Here is a 23678-nt window from a genome sequence, read left to right as displayed (position 1 = left end):
AGTTTTGCTATATAAAAGAGACTTTAGCAACTCAAATAGCCATCTCCAATTAAAGAGTGTATTTTTTAATTACTAATTTTTTTCTACATATCATGCTCAAAACTCTTGTGTCTCTGAATTATTTAACTGTTTACAGTAACTAAAATTCAGGCAAGAATGGAACTAGCAGAAACATACTGCTATACCTATGATTCATTCATATGCAACTAAAATTCAAGGATTTCAGTGACCAATTCAAAAGTTGTGTGTCAGGAAAAAGTTCAAGGGGTAAAATATTATGAACACTTAAATCCTTAGCAAAACTTTTAAGAATGCTTTACCTCTGTCAACTCGAGAGCTTTATTGTAGCCCATTGAGTGTAGAGTTACCCAAAGATCTCGAGGATCTCCGTCTTGATCATTGGCCTCCATTAGATTCAAATCCATAAATCCCTGTCTTGTTAGTTCATTCTTCCTTGTATCGAAATTCTCTGTTAAAACAACCAAAAATATTTTCTTACATAATTCAAAAATTCATATATTTAATAATATGTCTATATTATTCTTCATTAATGCTTATCTTAAAGGTGATCTTAGAAATCTGTAAGCAGTCTACAAGTAGAATGTTTGAAAACATGCTTTAGGAGCTAACCTTCTATCTTCCTGTGACTCAGAATTGGTACTATCATGGAACATGATTTTTTTCAACAAATTCTGAAATTATAAATAGTGCATATGTATTCTAAAATTAGAAAAAAAATGTAACTTTTCTGGATAAATTCCAAATTACCTATTTACAGTTCCTACTGATAGTTAAAAATCAAAATGTTTCATGTATATTTTCCTCTTAAGCCTAGCAGAACTTGAAGGAATTTGATATAAGATCGTCCAAACTACTAGGGTTTCAAAAAGTGATATGTGCATAGTGCCAGACTTAAGGAAATTACTATATTCCTAATTCATCTAATTTTAAGTGAATTTTCACTTGGCCATTGTAAGACTATTAGATAAAGGGGAACTAATTTTCCTATGCAAGTATGCCCATTTTAACATTATTTCTTAGAAAACTAAATTTACCTGTAAGTATCTAGATATGTTTAATTCCTGAATTTGTCTATAATATGTTTATTTGTCTCTGTCATATTTATCCTCAAATGTGTCTTTGGATAATAAATAGCCATTTACGAATTTTATTTTGATGACTGTCCTATGATAAGTAAGACTGAATTTCCTAACTCCCATCTGTAATATCCTCAAAGGAAATGGGTTTTCTTGTTTGATATAATGCCTCTTTTGTATGCATTATTGTAAACCGAGAAATACCCTGTCTGAAACAGGTTGACTGTTTAATAGTTAAAAATGTTTAGAGGTAAAAGTGACTTATACCTTTGCAAGGAAAAAATATGAAATTAAATCATGGAGAGAAATGGTAGCTATGAAGAGGAATTTTGGAGCTACTATGTGGTAACAGATGAAAAAAGTTAATATTTGATATGTAATACAAAAAATTTTTACTTTAAAAAGTGGGTCTTGATACTATAGAGATTCATAATGACTAATAAACTTTTGAAACTTAAAGTTCCTAATACTTAACAATGTTTAAAAGGTGTATCAACACCTGACTCTAAGACTTCCTATAAAACTATAGTAATTAAAACAGTGTGGTACTGGTGGAAGAAAGAATTGACAAATAACTCAATGGAACAGAATAGAAGACCTAAAATACACTCAAACAACTAATATTTGACAAAGGAGCAAAGAAAATTCAATAAAGAAAAGAAAGTATTCTCAACAGTGGTACTGAAACAACTGAACATCCACATGCAAAAATAAATAAATCTAGACACAGGCCTTACGTGTTTCACAAAAATTAACTCTAATGGCTCAAAGACTCAAATGTAAAACACAAAACTGTAAAACTTCCAGAAGATAATATAGCAGAAAATCCAGACAATTTTGGGTTTGCTGATGGGGTTTTAGGTGGTACACCAAAAGCATACAAACTGCTGGGCATGGACGTGCATGCCTGTAATCCCAGTGGCTTGGGAGGCTGAGGCAGGAGGATTGCAAGTTCAAAGACAGCCTCAGCAAAAAGCAAGGCGCTGAAGCAACTCAGTGAGACCCTGTCTCTAAATAAAATACAAAATAGGGCTGGGGATATGGCTCAGTGGTCGAGTGCCCTTGAGTTCAATCCCCAGTACCCCCTACCAAAAAAAGCACACAAACCAAAAGCATAATCCATGAAAGAATAAAAATTCTTAAGTGGGACTTCATTAAAATGAAGTCTATTATTAATATAGTCAAAATGATCATACTACCAAAAGCAATATACACATTTAATGCAGTCCCTATTAAATTACCAATGACATTCTTCACAGAACTAGAAAACAACAGTCCTTAAATTCATTTGGAAAAATAAGAGAACCAGAAAAGCCAAAACAATTCTGAACAAGAAAACTGATGCAGGAGGCATCACAATACCTGATCTTAAATTATACTACAGAGCTATAATAGAAAAAACAGCATAGTATTAGCATCAAAATAGATATGAAGGCCAATGGAATAGAAGACACAGAGACAAACCCAAATTATTATAGCCACCGATATTTGACAGATACCAAAAATATAAAGACAGTCTTTTTAATAAATAATACTGGGGGAACTTGATATCCATATGTAGAAGAATTAATTTAGATCCCTATCTTTTACCCTATACAAAAGTCAAATAAAAAATGGATCAAAGACTTAGAAATTAGACCAGAAAACTTGCAACTGCTATAAGAAAACACAGGATCCAACACACTTATCATAAAGGTGCAGGCACTGACTTCTTCAATAAGACCCCTAAAGCTCAAGAAATAAAACCAAGAATCAATAAGTGGGATTCCATTACATTTAAAAGCTTCTGCACTGCAAAGGAAAAAATTAAGAACATGAAGTGAGAGTCTATGGAATGGGAGAATTTTGCCAGCTACTCCTCTGACAGGGGATTATATAAATAAAATATATAAATCACTCAAAAAACTCAATGCCAAAAAAGCCAACAGCCCAATCAATAAATGGGCAAAGTACTAAACAGAAATTCCTCAAAAGGAGAAACACAAATGGCCAAAAAATGTATGAAAAATGTTCAGTATCTCTAGCAATTATGGAAATGCAAATCAATGAAAACTGCACTAAGATTTCATCTCACTCTAGTCAGAATGGTAATTATCAAGAACATGAATATGGGGCTGGGGCTGGGGCTCAGGCTCAGCGGTAGCACACTTGCCTGGCATGTGTGAGGCACTGGGTTTGATTCTCAACACCACATATAAATAAATAAAGGTCTATCAACAACAACAACAAAAAAAACATGAATAATAAATAAGTGTTGGCGAGGATGTGAGGGTAAAGGTGCACTTTTAAATTGTTGGTGGTCTGCAAATTAGTACAACTGCTCTAGAAAGCAGTGTGGAGATTCCTTAAAAAACTAGAAATGGAACTACCTTATGACCCAGCTATCCGACTCCTCCTTACTTATCCAAAAGATCTCAAATCAGCATATTAAAGCCATGCATCCACCTCAACATTTATAGCAGCACAATTCACAATGGCCAAATTATGGAATCAACTCAGATGCTCTTCAGTAGCTGAATGGATAAAGAAAATGTGATATATATATATATATATATACACACACACACATATATATATACATATACATACATACATACATATATATACATACACACACAATGGAGTTTTACTCAGTCACAAAGAATGAAATAATAGCATTTTCTGGTAAATAGATGGGAATGGAGAAAACCATGCTAAGTGAAATAAACCAGACTCAGAAAATCAAGGATCAAATGTCTTCTCTCATATGTGGAAGCTAGAGCAAAACAAAGAAAAAACGGTGGATGGAAAGGGCAACTGGACATCATAAAGATACAGGGAAGATGTGGAATAGAAGGAGAACAAAAGAGGGAGGAAGGAAGGGAAAGGGGAAGATAAAGGGAGTGAATTTAACAAAATCATGTTATATCAATATATAAAGGTACCAAAGGAAATTTCACCTTTATGTGTATGTAGAAGAAAGGAAGTTTAGTACAGTAGAGAAAATACGGGGAGAGAAGAGGGAAGAAAAAAAAATATGGGAAAAGAGAAAACAAATTCTTTGCACGTATGATTTTGTCAAAATGAACCCCATTACTATATATAATTATGACGCTCTAATAAAAAAAAAAGTCTGCTTTGTGAAAGACACTGTTAAAAGAATTAAAATACAAAGCACTGACCAGGAGAAAACATTTGCCAAATACACATCCAGATAAAGTGTATGGGCCAGGCTACATGGGCAATGACCAAACAGACTCAATTTTACTGAGACTCCATATCATGTAAGAAATGCTTCTCCCATGTGAAAGCCCCGCCTCTGTACCTATTAATAGTTACCTAGCATAGCATACTTGGAAACACAAAATAGCAATTCTTATACAATGTAAAATTGTTCTCTTTGCTTTCCATTTTTCTTGGGCAATGTACAGAGATTGATTGTCTAGACTTTAGCAACCATTCTCTAACTTGTACTCAATTAGGGTCATTTTGACCCACTTCCCTTCAGCTTGCTTGCTGCTATGCCAACCTGGAAAGTCCCATGGGAAATACCATTTTACCCATTGCATTGTCTTGCTAACTGCCCAATTCAGCTTCTGCACCTGCTTGCTTACAACTATGTCAACCCGGATGTGGTTTTTGCAGTTTTTGCCTTTAAATGTCCTAAATGCTCAGGCTCAGGGCTGTTCCTTGCAGAGACAGTTATGAATCCTGCAGGGAGCAGTAGCAGCCGGCTAAATAGACTCTTCAATTTGGACAAAACTGGGACTTTGTGTGTTTTCTGAGAGGCCTGCCACACAACAAAAGTACTTGTATTCAAAATACACAAAGAACTCTTCAAATTCAATAATAAGAAAACAAATATCCCAATTAAACAATGGGCAAAAAGATCTAAACAGATATTTCACCAAAGAAGATACATAGATGGCAAATAAATAAACAAAAAGAATGTTCAACATTATATGTTATTAGAGAACTCCAAATTAAAACAATAGTAAGATATAACTTATCTGTGAATGACCCAAATCTGGAAAACTAACAATAACAAATGCTAATGAGAAGGTGGTACGACAGGAATTTTAATTCATTTTTGGTGGGAATGCAAAACTGGTATCAGACACTTTGTAAGACAGGCAGTTCTTTCAAAGTTAAACATGGTCTCGTGATACAATTCAGCAATCACTAAATTAAAATGAATTTAAATGAGTTGAAAACCTCTCTGCACAAAAAACTGCACACAAGTTTTGTTGCAGCTGTATTCATAATTACTAAAAACTGGAAGCCATCAAGATGTTCTTCTATAAATGAGTGGATAGATACAAACTGTGGTGCATTTATACAATAGAAATTATTTAGCAAAAAGGAAAATGAGTTATAAAACCATGAAAAGATCTAAAGGAATTTTAAATGCACATTGTTAAAAGTTAAAGAAGTCACTCAGAAAAGTGTACATACTGTGTGGATCCAATATGTGATACTCTGGAAGAGGCAAATTACATGAGTGGTTGCCAGAGGTATGGGGGACAGATAGTAGGTAAATAGATGGAGCTCAGGGAAATTTTAGGGCAGCAACACTATTCTGTAGAATACTGTAATGGCAGATACATGACATATTTATAAAAACCCACACAAGAGTGAACCCTTTTATAAACTATAAACTTGTAGTTAATATATCCATATTGGCTCATTAATTATAACAAATGTACCATAGTAATTGAAGATGTTAATAATAAGGGAAACTTGGTGAGGATGGATAGGGAACAGATATATGGGAGAGCTCTATATTTCCTACTCAATTTTTCTGTAAATCTAAAACTGCTCTAACAAAATAACAGACTATGAACAAAATAAAAGTGAAGCTACCTTTAAGTCTAAAAAAAAATTAATTAAGATAATCTTAGTTTAGCATGTTGGTGCATGCATACCTATATCTCAGCTATTCAGGAGGCTAAGGCATTACAGTCCCAAGTTTAAGGCCAGCCCCAGCAACAAAATGAAATCTCATCTCAAAAAAAAAAGATTATCTTACAGCTAAATAACATTTTTATTATCAAGGGGAAAAATGATTGAAATAATATTACATGTGATGATGAAGGTAAACATTTCAGAAAATAAAAAGCTCACATTACTTTGCAGTATTATTAATGTCAGTGAAGGAGATATTCCCCTCAAATCTTTTTCTCCCATCTGGTACTGGGGATTGAACCCAGGACCTTATACATGCTAGGCAAATACTCTATCACTGAGCTACATCCCCAGACCTCCCCAATCATTTTAAGTTAAACATTTTTGGAACTTTTTGATAGCATGAAGCTTAAGGTTCTGAAGTCTGACTGCTTAGCTATAAAACCCAACTGTGAAACTTTCTTGCTGGGTGACTTTGGCTAAGCTATTCAGTCTCTTTGATTCTATTTCCTTATTTGTAATGTAAGAATAAAATAGCACTGCCTCACAGAATTGGTATGTAGAATTGCTTAGATCAGAACCTGATAAATGAAAAGTTCTCAAAAAGTATAAATTTTCACACTGCCAATTTAATTAAACTATTAGACTAGAATTTTATTTATCAACAATTTCACCATAAGAACAACCTAATTATGATTCACTCTTATGGAATGTGCTTTGTTGCCAACAAATTGAGATTATATCATTAAAGTTATGATAATTATACCTTCTTAAAGATAACACTATTATGTATATTATCAAACTTAGTTAAAGTTTAATATTATAAATCAACATACATATTTGTTATCATTGGCTAATTTAACTTGGCTATTTTTACCTAAAAAGTTGTACAATATAAAATTTTTATATTAATGATATAATATTTCTACCCTACTTGCTGTTTAGATAAATAGACTCCAACCTGGCTCACCGACTCACCCAAGCTTAAACCATTTTGAGAAGCATATATTACTATCCCAGGGACAGCATATGCTGCATTCTGGTCTCCTCATACTTCTTGTTCTGTAATCTATAGTTGGATATGGCTTTGTTGTTCCCCTTTAAACTTGATTTAAATACTCAGGTCCTACTTCATCCCAGACTCCTCCTAAGTGGCAAATGACTTTGTCTCATTTTCAATTATGTTTTCTGTCCATCTTGGCATTTGGGGCTTCAATATGGAAATTTTTAATTCAACTCAAATACAAAAAAATACCATTAAGAAATTCTTAAAATGTATAAACAATTTTCAGGACCTCTTAATTTTTTTAACTCCAGTTTATTAACTCTCTGCTGCCCTCTCCTGGGCACAGGGTATGGCTCAGTGGTATCAAGAACTAGGACAGTTTTTTTCATCTTTAAGCCTCAGAATAGGTTAAAAGATGAAATTACAATTAAGTAATTCACATTTTCTTTTAACTTAAGTATCACATCATCAGTTTAAGAAAAATAAACCTTTAAGTTTTATAATCTACATGTAATGCTACTATTTTTAAACCATCCTAAATGCTATCATAATATTCCATGGAGAAGTTTGGCTGCTTCTTAGGAATAAAAGAATGTTATATATTTTTCTACACATCATTAGAAAAAGAGAAGTGCCTACCTTTGCAGATAGCCCAAGCATCTTCATCACATTTCTCACCACTTGTTCTCAATTCAAAAAAATTATATTCTTCGAGACTAAGAAGACCATTTCCATCTAAATCAATTACTTCAAATATGTCTAATAAAGTTGACCTAAAATTATAAAAATAGAAAATTAATTCTTGTCTTTAAGACAACTAGACTAAGGAAGGTTGCTATGAGGAAAATATTCAAAGGAAGTAACTTTTGTGAACTATCCTGTATCCAAGTGCATTCTGGGCTCAGTCTACTAATAAATGATATAAACAAACTTCTAAAACAATCATAGTATCTTAATACAGAGTAGAAACTTAATAAATACTAGTAATTTCCTTTTTTTCCTCCCTTTCCTCTCTGCCTATGGGCAAATCTTAACATGGATAACAAGGGAAAAGGAGAATTACCTAAGTTTTGGATTCCATATTTGACAGTTATCAAAATATAGAATCCAACTATCAGGATCTATTTCTAAAGGCAGTGTCTAGTGGGAGTGATGTTAGTAGATGTGTAACTAATGTTGACTTGTCAAAAGTTTGGAACCCAGAAATTAATGATAATCTCAGATTTTTGAATGGATGGACACTTTCAGTTGCATAGTGGAATAAGTTCTTTTAAAAATATATATTCACGGCTCATAACATCATACACACATATTGTGGAATGATTAAATCAGACTAAATAATATAGCAGTTATTTCAAATATTCTTTGTGGTGAGAATATTTATAACCTATTATTTATTTATTTATTTATTTTTCATTGGTTGTTCAAAACATTACAAAGCTCTTGACATATCATATTTCATACATTAGATTCAAGTTGGTTATGAACTCCCAATTTTACCCCAAATACAGATTGCAGAATCACATCAGTTATACATCCACATTTTTACATAATGCCCTATTAGTAACTGTTGTATTCTGCTACCTTTCCTATCCTCTACTATCCCCCCTGCCCTCCCCTCCCATCTTCTCTCTCTATCCCATCTACTGTAATTCATTTCTCTCCTTGTTTATTTTCCCATTCCCCTCTTATATGTAATTTTGTATAACAATGAGGGTCTCCCTCCATTACCATGCAATTTCCCTTTTCTCTCCCTTACCCTCCCACCTCATGTATCTGTTTAATGTTAATCTTTTCTTCCTGCTCTTCCTCCCTGCTCTGTTCTTAGCTGCTCTCATTATATCAAAGAAGACATTTGGTATTTGTTTTTTAGGAATTGGCTAGCTTCACTAAGCATAATCTGCTCTAGTGCCATCCATTTCCCTGCAAATTCCATGATTTTGTCATTTTTTAGTGCTGCATAATACTCCATGGTGTATAAATGCCACATTTTTTTTATCCATTCATCTACTGAAGGGCATCTGGGTTGGTTCCACAGTCTAGCAATTGTGAATTGTGCTGCTATGAACATAGATGTAGCAGTAGTAAGGTCTTCAGGGAATAGTCCCGAGAAGGGCAATAGCTGGGTCAAATGGTGGTTCCATTCCCATCTTTCCCAGGAATCTCCATACTGCTTTCCAAATTGGCCACACCAGTTTGTAGTCCCACCAGCAATGTACAAGAGTACCCTTTTCCCCACATCCTCTCCAGCACTTGTTGTTGTTTGACTTCATAATGGCTGCCAATCTTACTGGAGTGAGATGGTATCTTAGGGTGGTTTTGTAATTTTCATGTTTACAGTACAATGTTGTAAACTATAGTCACCAGTTATGCAACAGATATTCTTCTTATTATTATTCCTCCTGCCTAAATGAAATTTTGTATCCTTCAACCAACATCTCCCAATCCTCCCACTACACCTAGACCCTGGTAACTATCATTCTATTCTTTGCTTATATGAGTTTTACTGTTTTAGATTCTATATGTAAGCAATATCATGAAGTATCTGTCTTTGTGAACCTGCTTTATTTCTTTAGCATAATAATTTCCAGGTTCATCTACATTTTCACAAGAATTGAGTTACTGAATTAAAATATGAGGATGGGGTGGGAGCTAAACAAAGGAAAGGTAGAAAGACAGGCTACTGGTCTAGATGTTAGAGTTCAAATCTTTTTTTAACTGTACTGGGAATTGAACCCAGTGGTGCTCTACCTTTGAGTTACATCCCCAGCCCTTTTTATTTTATTTTTGAGACAATATCTTGTTAAACTGAGAAGCCGACCTTGAACTTCAATCTTTCTACCTCAACCTGGATTACAGGCATGTGCCATTGAGCCCAGCTGCTCCAGTTTAAACTTAAAAAACAAAAACTTACCTAAATTCCTCTGTAAGAAATAATTCTCCTGTTTCATCTCTATACACAAGTTGGGCTTCTTCTGTTATTGGTTTTCTTTCTTTTTTTAGTCTACAGCCAGTTGTAGAAGGAATTAACCAGTAAATTCCAGGTCCTAGTTCACCAGTCCATCCAAACACCTTTTCTCAAAAGAATTAAACAAAACAAAACAACATGAGTCTTGATGACTTTTAATTTTCTTCTGAAAGGGAAGCATTAGAAATTATTTTTAAAATCAATGTTCACCTATTCTATTATAGTTCTATAAATCTTTCACAGGCTTCAAATTATTTTCTTAATAGTAATCCAAGTACAAGACTGTTGGATTTAGTTCTTTATATATTTTAAAAATTGCCTAAAACTATAATAGATAGAAGTTATATATCTTCTAAATCTTCCCCAGTAATCTTCAAATATGTTTATAATGAAAATGTCTTCAAAGAGAAAAAAGACTAATCTTAGGATAATTTTTTAATGCAAACACTGAGCTCCTTTGAGAAAAGTAAAATTTCCAGATTATGGTTTCCTGCTAGGATTGAAATATAAATATATAATATGTAAACCAGATTCCAAAGACACAAAATAAAAATTTTTTAAATTTAAATAGTCCATTATTTGTATGAATTAAACATTTTTGTAAAAACCCAATTACATAGAGTGGTATTTTACTACTTATGTAACATGTACTATTAAAAGAAGATGCAGAATCCCAGATAATCCTGCCTTATATAAAACTATATTTTCTATCAAATATTAGATATTTATAATGTAGTACCAAGACATTTGTATAGGAAAACATTTTAGTTTCCTATAAAAGAAAGCAAATAGTATTCCTCTCTATACCTCCTAAGAGCTTTCTGGAACCTAAACATTTCATATAAACAAGGTTCATCTGTCAAATATATTAAACCTATGTATTTTCTAATTATGTATAAGAGCTAAACACAATTATTTGCCCTTTAATATGGACTAGCCCAGAGGAATTCTGTCAGGTATTGTGTCCAAAAATTCATTTCAAAACCCAGGCATAGTTTAGTTCATCCTGGAGTTTCATACTCAAAATACAGTATTATTTCTGCCCTGACTTGTAAGGGGAACCATAATCCTAAGGTCACCATGTCCTACTTTGATACAAGATACAATCAATATAACTGAAGGTCATTTTGAAGACTAAACATTTACCAATCCATCTTTTGGAAACCATAATCTTTTAGATTGTCCAGGTGTGGACTTATATACAAGACTTTAAAAAAAAAAAAAAAAAAAGATTTCGCCGCTTACTAACATATGAATGGCAAACAGAAAGTTTTTCATGGGCACCAAACTCTTCTTAAATAATTTGAAACTAAAAATACAGATTAAAAAGTCCTTTATAAATGACATATTACCAATACACAGAAGTCTATATACTAAAGTGGTAAACAGAAACTCTTTCAAACTTTATTATGGCCTTGCTACCACTAATTTTTTTTTAAACACATACAATCTCATGAGAAAGCAATTTCATCCATAACAAAATGGGAAAAGCCATTGTTTTAGGTGATGCTTTATCTTGAACTTAACATTGTAGTCAGTTCTGAAGAAGAGTCAAAACATTAACTTCTGCCATTTTATTTGTTTCTTGCCTATAACTATTCTTGTCTGTTAGGAAGCCTACAATAAAGACTTTTATATAACATTCCATCAGGGGAATGTTTGTCTGTGGTTGGGCCTATATAAAGATTAAATATGATATTGCAGTAAGCCCTTGAATAGTATTATTTCTGTTGTTGTGTAGCAAATGTATTTTGTAGACCTCATAAAATAAACAGTCACATTTATGTATCTACTTCACATATTTGGCCTTTGAGTAAATATATAATTAGAAAATATAAGAACAACTCCAAGGGTATCATAAAAACATTTAAAAGCATTTCTTTACATCAGTCAATTTTTGAGTCTATAATATAGACTCTATGAGTCAAGCCTGAGGATAGTAATCTTTTTCTATTTTGCAGTACTAGTATAAGTAAGACAAACATTTAGAGCAACTTTTCCAAATTTTGGAATTGCTTGTATTTGGGAGGGGGGCATCTACTGGTATCAATCTTTTTTATTAAGCATAACAAAAAAAATGTTCACATGTGAGGTATAGGGCATTTAGAAAAGAGGAAAAGAAAATACGATTTCAAACAACTTACAAGTAATGAAGTCAAACCTGCCAATTAATCCTCAATACTTTAAAATCTCAGCAAACAAGAAAATGTCCTTCACAATTAATAAAACATATATATATACACATATACATATATATATATATATATATATATATATATATCTCTACATATATATATATATATATATATATATATACTTATTTAAGTGCTGTATAACTTAATTGGTAGAATATAAATTAAAAAAAATACAGAAAAATGATAATTTTCCCTAAACTTGAGTTAATACTATATTTTAAAATTAAAATTAGAAAATAAATATGTATACTTCTCTATTTCGTTGTTCAGTAAAACACACGAGCTGTAGATTTGATTGACTTTCATTTTCCTTAAGAATATATAAGGCAGTATCAACTGATGACCAAGGGGATAGTTTTCCTACAAACAAAAATACCCAAACACATTAAAATAAATAATCACTTTTTGCTCTTTTCCTATTTAAAAAAGAAACTGTTAGGTTATTTCCCCCTTGGATTTTTTAAAAAGAAATACACATTCCATTTTATATGCAAACATCTTAACATTTGCAATAAGCCATATACTACATATAATGACCTATGAAGACATTCTCTATATACTCACTTTCTAAAAATCCTAACTTTTCTTGAACTCCCCAAAGCTCAAGCTGCAGAGTAACCAAGATACCCGAAATCAAAGAAATGCAGACCTTTTCTGGAAGAGATGGGATTAGCACTGGCTTACCTGTGCTAGGTCCCAGGTAAAAGAAACCATCTATGTGTTCACAACCCCAAAATTAAAATCTCCAGCTAGAACCTTTCATTTAAATGTCAGTCCCATATAACAAAATGCCTATTTGACATTTTCACCAAATTTCTGTTTGTAAAAATGGACTCTTGACCTTTTGAATCCCTTAAAAAACCCCACCATCTATCCTCATCTCTGTATCAGAAGGAATGGTAACTCATTCTTCTGATTGCTCAATCCAAAAATCTTGGAATCATCTTTAAACTCCTGTCTTTTCTCACATACAAAACCAGTTCTCAGGATACCTCTAGTTCTACTTTCAAAATATGCCCAGAATCTCTATCCCCTCTCCTGCCTACACCCTAGTTCAAAACATTGCCATCTTTTTCTAGAATTCTGCAATAACATCCCAGGTAGACTCTTTGGTATCTCTTGATTACTCTTCAGTCATAAATGTTTTCAAAAGATCAACCTGGGGCTGGGGCTGTAGCTCAGTGGCAGAGTGCTTGCCTTCACGTGTGGGGAACTGGGTTCAATCCTCAGCACCACATAAAAATAAACAAACAAAATAAAGGCATTCTGTCCATCTACAACTACAAAAAAAAAAAAAAATGCAAACAAACAAAAGATCAATCTGACTGCTCTTGCTGAAATATAGGTCAGAATATATCCTGCCTTCTACTCATGATCTTCTACTGCAGTAGAAAACTAAGAGTATTGCTCAAACAATAAGAAAAAGTGAGTAAACTACAAAATTATAACTTTTCTTGGGGCTGAGGCTGTAGCTCAGTGGTAAAGTGCTTGCCTCGTATGTGTAAGGCAGTGGGTTCAATCCTCAGCACCACATAAAAATAAATAAAGATACTGTATGTTCATCTACAACTAAATAAATATTTAAAAAATTATAACTTTTCTTGAACTCATCAGACTTGAGGTCATAGGGCAACTAAGCAGCCTGAGAGACAGACTTTTCAAAAGAGAGACCTGGATATAAGCACTGGCTTATCTGTGGTGGTGTAACAAAGGAAGAGATGTCAGGCATCAACCAGTGGAAGAACAAAGAGGGCAAAAAAATATTTGAGGAAATAAAGGAAGATTTCCTAAACAAAATGAAAGACAAGAAGTCACAAATCCAAAAAGGTCAGAGAACCCTCCGCAGAATAAATGCCAAACAATTAAATCCACCAATCAAAACAATTATATCAACAACAAAACAAAAAAACACTTATATATTCAAACTGCTTGAAAAATCAATGATAAAGAGAAAATTTTGATTCTAGTCATAAGGAAAACTTCATTTCTCTAAGTAAAAGCCCAAGTTCTCATTAGGGGAAAAAAATCCCTTCCAGTTTATGTCCTTGTTCCTCCTCATCTTGATTTCCTATTACTTTCTTCTTACCAACTACATTCCAGACACTCTAGCCTCCATTCTTCCAACACCAGCATACTCTCACCTCAAGCCTCTGCATGCAGTACTTTCTCTACCTGGAATGCTCTGCCACCTCCTCCACCCATCCTTTTCACCACCCCTACACCCATAAAACTTATTTGTTTGCCTTCTGTGGAAGACAGAAAAATGGCTGTCCCTCAAGTATTAACAGCCTTTTGCAATGTGATTTTGTGGCTCCTCCATCAAAGATCAAGTCTATTTCCCTACAATATTAATCTGGACCCGCCTGTGTACTATACCAGTTCTGAGCCTAGACCTCAGAAGATCCTATTGTGCTTTCTGTTTTTCTTTTGTAGATTCTTGTTACACCATGAGAACAAGGACAGGCTAGCTTACTGGAGGATGAGAAGTCATCTGAAGCAGAGTCAAGCTGTCCCAGCTGAGATACTATATACAGGAAAGAACCCAGCCAAGATCAGCAAAAGCCAGCCATAAACTAACCTGTAGTTGACCACAGATATATGAGATTGCCCTACAGAGAAAAGCCAAGCCTGCCTGGTTCAGACTATAAGAACTATCTACTACACATACAGAGTAAACAAATATTCAGTTGTTTTTAAGTCACTGAGTTTTGGGAAACTTTGTTATGAGTCAGTTGATAATTGATAAACCTATTTCAAAGTCTTTGTTCATATGTCTGTTATCTATCTATCTATTGATATTAGGGATTGAACTCCGGAGTGCTTTACCACAGTTTTTTTTTTTTTCATTTTTTGAGACAGGACCTTACCACATTGCTTAGGGCCTCACTGATTTGTTGAGCCTGGCCTCAAAATTGCAACCTCCCTGTCTCAGCCTCCTAAGTCACTGAGATCATACATCACTTTCTTAACAAAGCATAGACTGACTCCATTTTAACAGCAACCCACTTACCATAAACATTCACACCCTTTTCCCCTCTGAGTTTTTTCCCATAGCACTTATTACTTTCTAACATTTCATGCGTTTTCCTATTTATTACATTTATGTATTGCTACGCTCACTAAAACATAAGTTAATGAGAAGGGTTATTTTTGTCTTTTTTTGTACTCTAATACACCTAAATTGATGCTTGGCATATAAGTCTCTCAATAAATACTTAATAAATAAATGAATAAAAGAATAATTCATAAGAATACAGAGACTTAAGGCTAAATTTGCATGACTATCTTGATTCACCTCTGAAAAATTACTACTGAAATTATTATTTTAAAGTATCAACTACATTGTATTTTAAGTAAATGACAAAACATACAGGGAAAACTTTCAAAATCACTGCTTTAGGAGGTAGGGGAAACTCCCTCTAGCAATAAAATGTTTATATGAAAAAATAAAAGATTGACTTGGAACAATCAATATAAAAGGATATTTGGGCAAAGCACCCCTAGAGACATCTTTCACTGATTAAAAATTCTATATCAACAGTTTTTTTGTGTGTGGTGCTGGGGATTGAACCCAGGGCTTTGTGCATACAACGTTAGCACTCTACCAACTGAGCCATATCCCCAGCCCAGTTTTTTTTTTTTTTTTTTTAATTATTTTTCAGTTGTAGTTGGACACAATATCTTTATTTTATTTATTTTATGTGGTGCTGAGGATCGAACCCAGGGCCTCCCACATGCTAGGCAAGCGCTCTACCGCTTAGCCACAATCCCAGACCCCCAGCCCAGTTTTAATAAACTTTTTAGATGGTATGAAATTACTAATTTTTAACTAAAAAAGAATGTAAAGATTATTAATAAAGATTGTCTCAGTCACAGACATGGACTTCAAAGATATTAAAAATTACTTGCAAGTCAGGCACAGTGGCACATGCCTATAATACCAGTGGCTTGGAAGGCCGAGGCAGGATTGTTGGTTCAAAGGTAGCCTCAGCAAACGTGAGGTGCTAAGCAACTCAGTGAGACCCTGTCTCTACATAAAATACAAAATAGGTCTGGGGATATAGCTCTGTGGTCAAGTGCCCCTGAGTTCAATCCCCAGTACCCCTCCCCCCAAAATTACTTGCAGTTTTATATCCCAAATTATGCTCCTATAGAACTTCTGTTAGACATATTAATTTTAAAATAATAAATGGAAAAGACTAAGGTTAATTAGCATATAAACATTAATTCTATATCATGAAGAAACAGGTAACATTTTATTTTAATAAAACATACTTTAAACACAAACAGAAACACAAAGCAACTGGTAATATAGTCAATGTATAAAGTAACACTATCTTTCTTGCAACATAATTATTTGTTTCTTACCTAGGCAGATTATTTTCTTCACTAACAAAGACTACTAAGTACTCATATAAATGTTTTAAGAGAGGGTACAAGTTGATATTTTAAAAAATAAATAGAAAATTTAAACTTGCCTTCGACTTGACTCAGGTTTAATGGCTTAATTGTTAGATAAATCATGGATTTTTGAGCTATTTGCATCCTGTATTGATGACTAATGATTTCGCCATCCTCTTCTAAGAAGAAGCAGCCTTTTGATTGTATGTATTGCCAGTCCTGAAATGAAAAACAATAATATTCAAACAATATTTATTGTTTCTAGCATAGTTAATAAGAAGAAATCCAAGGAAGATATTTTTAAAAATGTCATTGCCCTCCAAGAATGTGCAACTTAGGAAAGTAATAGGCATGACAGAAATTAGTCATAACTGGCATATTGTAGATGCTCAACAAATATATATGGTCTGATTAATGGAGGGGTGACATTGCTATAAACTGAGTGAGCAATCAGCGAACTATACAATGAAGAATCAACATCATTTGAAAGTTATATAATGGAGAATAAATAAGAAAAACAAAGTTCACCAAAGTGGAAGAAGTATTGAAGCAAAGCAATAAATATATATGTGTGTAATAATTTAAGAGTACTGCTGGGATCACAGTAAGAATGAAGAAGTAAGAAATACTAAAACAAATGTATTGAAAGAAAAAGTGATATTGTATTTAAAGATAAAGTTTACAACAACCAAAGTACATACTTCAAATCAAGGTGACTAGAAGAACACTGAATAAAAGTTTCATAGCTACAGAATTATGCTAATAAATATAAAATATCATTTTGAAGAAAGACCTTTCTATATTGCTTCCACTACTTCGTAGTCTAGATAAATTCCTTCTCCTAGTCTGAAATAATGTGTCTATAAAGAATCTTATAACTAGAATAAAGTAAAATTTGAAAATGGCACATTGAACAGAAAGTATAGAATTTTGCTGTTGTTATTGTTTTTTTTTTTGTGTAGTGCTGGGGACTGAACCCAGGGCCTTGTCATGTGAGGCAAGGACTCTACCAACTGAGCTATATTCTTGCTGGAGAGCAAGAATTCTTTATTGAAACTGAGAAACTGTACCATGTATGCAAAATGCTTTTCACTTTATAATTAGTAGGCTTGCCTAACTAATCTAAGACATATTTCTGTTCTATTCATAATGCCAAAAATAGAATGCTAATGAGGCTTTGAAGTGATTTTATAAAGAAAGATTTTAAATGATATTTGTAAAGACATAAAGATATTAGGCTCAAGGCTTTAATAAAATTGATAACTATACAAAGGGCAGGCATTAGCTCTATAACAATAACATCATAAACATTTTTAATCCATTATAGAAAGATTTATGATGGCACCGAAAAAGCAAGGCCAAAAATAATTTACATTAAAATTAATTTCTTGCTCATTTTTTAAAGACTACATTATATTAACATATACTTATGCATCATTTTCCATGTCACAATTATTTTAATATTTTAATACATTTAAAATAAGAAATATAAAATAGAAAAAAATCCCTATAATTTTACATCCTACTCTGATTTCTATATAGTCCTTTCTAATAGTGACCTTATACAGAGACGTATGTTTTTACATTCTAACAAATATCATTTTATGTTTTTGTTTTTAGTTTCTAACCTTATATTCAAAATATTCTGCTACTGAAAAAAAAAAGTTGGAGGAGTCACACTTTCTGATTTCAAAACTTACTACAAAACCACAGTAATCAAAATAGTGTGGTACTGGCATAAAGACAGACGTATAAACCAATAGAATAGAATGGACAGTCTAGAAACAACCACTCAAATATGTGATCAAATAATTTTCAACAAGGGTGCCAAGACCATAAAATAAGGGGAAGGATAGTCTTTTCAATGAATGGGGCTGGGAAACTGAATATCCACATGAAAAAGAATGAATTTGAGCTCTTATCTTATACCAAATAGAGAAATTAACTCAAAATGGATGGAAAACCTAAAGATAAGTCTAAAACTACAAAACTTTAAGAAGAAAACAGAGGGAAAGCTGACATTCTCTTTGGCAATGATTTCTTGTGTGACACCAAAAGCACAGGCAAGAAAAGAAAAATTAGGTAAACTGGACTTCATCAAAACTAAAAACTTGTGCATCAATGGACATTATAAAAGAGTAAAGAGGTAACTCATGTAACGGGGAAAATTATTTGAAATTACCTGAAAAGAAAATTGTATCCAGAATACATAAAGAACTAAAAATCAACAACAAAAAAATATTAATTACCCTGTTTTACCGTGAATATATGTATTGAAGTATCACACTCTACTCCACAAAAATGTACAATTATTATGTCAATTAAAAATTGTAAATGTATAAAGAAAAAAAAAACCCCAAGGAACCAGATCTTTAAAAATGGGCAAAGGAACTGAATGAACTGTATATCTTTAAAGATATACAGACTACCAATAAGCACTTGAAAGGATGTGCAACCAACCATCACTAACCATTAGGAAAAGTCCAATCAGAACCATAATGTGATAATACTTTACCACTCATTTGAATGGTTATAATACAAGGAGAAAGATAAAAAGAATAGAAAAGAAAGAAAATAAGAAGTATTGGTGGGCATGTGGAGAAACTGGAACCCTTGTGCATGGCTCATAAGAATATAAAATGGTAAAGCCACTGTGGAAAATGGTATGTTAATTCCTCAAAAAAAAAAAAAAAAATTTCAAGCTTAAGGTCAGAAAAAAACATAGAATTCCATATGATCTAGTAATTCCATTTCTGGATATACATCTGAAAGAATTGGAAGCAGGGACTCAAAACAGATATTTGTACATAAATTTTCATAGCAACCCTGGTCACAATAGCCAAGGGGTGAAATTATTCTAATGTCCATCATTAATGGATGAATACATAGTCAAAGTATGGCATATTCATACATTTACATATTTTTTAACCCCAAAATGGAATGAAATTCTGACACATGCTATACACATGGATGAAAGAGACATTAAGCTAAGTGAACTAAGCAAGACACAAAGGGACAAATATTATAGGATTCCACTTATAGGAAGTACCTAGAATAGTCAAAATCAGAAAGTAGAATGGTAGTTTCAAGGGGCTGAGAGAAAAAGAAATGGTGAATTATGTTTTAATAGGACAAGTTTCAAATAACAAAGCCTTGGACATGGAAAGTACTAATAGTTGCACAACAGTGTGAATGTGCTTAATGCTACAGAACTGTACCTTTTTGACTTAGCTGGGTCTATGATTAAAAATTGAGTGGACATGCCATTATTTGCTTAACTATTTCTAAATTGTTGGGTGATTATGTTATTTCCAATTTCTCATCAACATAGATAATGCTAAAATAGTATGTTTCTCTTCTGATGAATTATTTCCCTGAGAACTTTTAGGAAAAAAAGCATCTATAATTTAAGTGTTTTGACATGTATTCCCACATTGCTTTGTAAAACAATGATGCTAATTTTACAAGACCACCAGTGACATATACTATAATAATTTTTACCATTACTTGATCCATACTGTGTTATGAAAAAAAATTGGGGGACGATGAGAGATGATTTCTTAAGCAAGGTATGGATACATAAAACATTCATTCTATATATTTTAAATGCTACAAGTATTTTCTAACCAAAAATGATATTGTAATACTTTTATATTAATTTGAATTTCTCTGCTTACTTCTTGTAATACTGAACATTTCCCCTATGTTTATTGTATTTGTTTCCTTTCATGAGAACTGTTTATTCATCTCCTATTCTCAGAGATGTACTGCAGACTGGGCATTTTTCTTACTTATTTTAATAAATTCTTTTGACTATTTTAGATATCAACCACACTTTCCATATATTTTCTCTATTTCCTTTTATTTTATTTTTGCTTAATTATCAACAATGTTAAGTTTTTCACATGTATTTTTATCTTTAAAGATTTCTTCTTAAACATAAGATCTTAAGATTTGATCATTACTGTTGAACTATGAACATTACTAAAACTAACTGGTGAACATTACTAAAACTAACTGATGAGTTATGTTTTAATAGGCCAAGTTTCATTAGTCATTAATCACATGCACTATCACAACTTTGGGGCATAAAACGTGTATTTTTAACTCTGAGAAATTAAGATGTAACAAATTATTTGAATTAATCTTTAGTGCCAATGACACAAATATGTCATTATATATGATATTTCAAATATATTCCTATGAGGTAATGTGGATTAGATATGAATTAAGAGTCTTTTTTTTTTTCTATACTGGGCATTAAACCCAGGGTTTCACATATGCTAGTCAAGCATTCTGCCACTGAGCTAATTAGTCATTTTAATAAACAGAGAAATTGAGGTAAACAAAGGTTATACAAGCTCAAAGTTTAAGACGGAGTTTACTGAAATAGCAGTTCTAGAGTTCAAGACTTTGGATCAATGCTTTTACCATTCAATCATGTTTCTAAAAGAATATACTATCAGGGTACCAAATACAAAACTTTTTATTATCTTTAAAACAGTGAGGTTCACACTTGAGCTTGAGCTAAAAGTTCGATTACTAATAAGTAAGAATATGCACAGATTATTATTTAGCTTCCCTGTCAATCTCTGTTTTTAATTTGTTCTTTCTAGTTGTACCCAACAATAGACTATTTTGATATATTTGTACAAACATGGAATATATTTTATTCTAATTAGGATTCCAGTCTTGTGGATGTACACGATGTTGAGATTCATTGTGGTATATTCATGTATGTACATAGGAAAGTTATGTCAGATTTATTCTTTCTATTAACATAATCAGTACAACTTTGGAAAATGATGACTGCTTAAAGGCAAGAAAGAAAAGATATCCTTATATGGGTATTTTAGACAAATTATTCTTTGAGACAATTTGAACTGATTCTGGTATTAAATGTTTTCCTTTCAATCAATTTTGTTTATACCATTATCAGATGGAATTTCATTTTATAAATATATATTTTATATTTATCTATCTGGAATGGTAAGGGATAATAATTTATGATTACAAATACAGGTTGATGAGTATCCCTTATCTAAAGCTTCGACACTAAAAGTGTTTTAGATTTCAGATTTTTTCAGATTCTGGACTATCTGTATATACATAAGGAATGGGATCCAAGTCTAAACATGAAATTCATTTTGTTTAACATGTTATTTATTTATTTATTTATTTTTGTACTGGGGATTGACCCCGGGGGAACTCTGCCATTGTTCTACATCCTTAGCCACCACCCCCCTTTTTTTGAGACAGTCTCACCACATTGCCAAAGGCTGGCCTTAAGCTTGAAATCTTCCTGATTCAGCCTCCTAAATTGCTAGGATGACAGGTGTGCACGACCACATCCAAAACACATATATTTTATATACATAGTCTGAATATAATTTTATATAAAATTTTTAGGGTGTCTGCATTTTAACTGTACCCCTCACATGAGATCAGATGTGGGATCTTCTACTTGTGCTTATTATGTTGGCACCCAAAAAGTTTCAGATTTTGCAGCATTTGGGATTTTCAGAATAGGGATGCTCAACCTGTATTAAAGTTAGAGAAAATCTCAAAAGCAAGCCAGTTGCATACTTCCTTTTTGACTGATAAAAAAAGTCTGAAAAATAAAATAGTAGGTAAATGCCACAGTTCTCACTGATAGCAGAACCAAAGATGTAAAGTAGGTCTTATTTTCTCTCTAGTCTACCAGTTATATTCTAAGTTTTACTTCACATTTAAATATCTGCCATGATTTTCTAAAGACAGTTTTTAATAGAAACTTCTTGTTTATGATGTTATTATAAGAAAGTGTAATGCAGCTTATTATTCAAATTACCCATGCATTTAAGTATCAAGATAAACTTATTTAGTTTTCTTAATAAAAAAAATTCCATAATTTTAGTAGCTGCAACATTTCCTATACTTGCACTGTAATTATGGTATAGTATCTCCTAATTGTTTAAATGAAATTAATGCATGTATTGGTATATTTGTCTATAGTGAGTAGTAAATATAATTTGTACCATTGAGGATACTCAGAAGGATTTTTCCATAGCTGATGGTACTTTAGGGGCAGTACACAGATTGACAGAAGATGACTTTATAAAAATCTAGCTGGGAAGAAGTTAAATATTAGAGATCTCCCTATGTTCCAATTTCATAAAATAATGCAATAGTAGAAGGGAATTTGTAAATTTCTATGGAAAGACTGCCTAACTATATATTACAATATTATCTATAGGTTAATAAGGATGAAAATGGTAGAAGAGCAGCTATTATAGGAATAAGACAAATGCCACATGATTGATACCAACTCAACTTCAGTATAAAAATTAGACTGTTCTGGGTAGTAAATAACATTACTTGGAGAATTTATAGCTCCACTGTTCAAAAGGAAACATTTGATTTCTTAAGATCTTTCAGAGTTAATAAACATACAATGCTCTTTCTTTTTTTATTTTTGTTTAGTTGTAGGTGGACACAATACTTTTATTTTATTTATTTTTATATGGTGTTGAGGATCGAACACAACTCCTCATACGTGCTAGGCAAGCGCTCTACCACTGAGCCACAACCCCAGCCGTATACTATGCTCTTTCAACTTAAAATTTCCTTGAAAATACATAGACTTTCAATCACTCAATACTTTTTCGCTGACAAAAATTTTACAAATTAAAACAAAAAAGTACTAATTGGTGGATCATTCAAATAAATGAATTTGAAGGGATTATAGATTAAGTTGACAAGTTTGAGTATTATGGGGAAAATGTAAAAAAATTTTAGAATAATAGGGTATGAAATTTCATGTATACTTTTTGACAAAATAAAGCAGAAATAAAACAATAGCTTGTAATTCTTATATAGGGCATGAGGTGGTGCTATATTCTACCAATTCAAGTAATTCATATAAATGTAAACAACTTTATTTATTTTTCATTCATAACATATAAGGGAATGCTGAAAAGCACAAATTACACATTTTAAAGTGGAAAACAGCTATCAAAACAAATATACCAGTAAAATTACATTTTTTAAAAATTACTGTAGTGAACTTCATTGTTCTGATATGACTAATGTATTGTTATCAAAATTTTAGGTGAGAAGAATTAGTAAGCAGTAGATCTGCCCCTGAT

At 32.4% G+C, this 23678-nt stretch overlaps 1 protein-coding gene across 7 annotated transcripts in view; it reads right to left on the bottom strand.

Annotated features, from left to right (window-relative positions):
• Positions 1-23678, bottom strand: part of Efcab7 (EF-hand calcium binding domain 7) — a 47394-nt gene that overhangs the window by 11180 nt on the left and 12536 nt on the right. For all 7 annotated transcript variants that reach the window (XM_071617912.1, XM_071617911.1, XM_071617915.1 and 4 more), the window contains 5 exons: positions 16629-16770; positions 12401-12510; positions 9902-10059; positions 7627-7760; positions 321-469 (listed from right to left, as the gene is read on the bottom strand). In XM_071617912.1, coding sequence (XP_071474013.1) covers positions 321-469; positions 7627-7760; positions 9902-10059; positions 12401-12510; positions 16629-16770 — 693 coding nt within the window. The remainder of the gene's footprint in view (positions 1-320; positions 470-7626; positions 7761-9901; positions 10060-12400; positions 12511-16628; positions 16771-23678) is intronic.

This window comes from Marmota flaviventris, chromosome 10 (assembly GCF_047511675.1).
Source record: "Marmota flaviventris isolate mMarFla1 chromosome 10, mMarFla1.hap1, whole genome shotgun sequence".
NCBI classification, from domain to species: Eukaryota; Metazoa; Chordata; class Mammalia; order Rodentia; family Sciuridae; genus Marmota; species Marmota flaviventris.
Note: the sequence above shows the minus strand (reverse complement) of the source record. Positions and strands in the feature narration are given on the sequence as shown.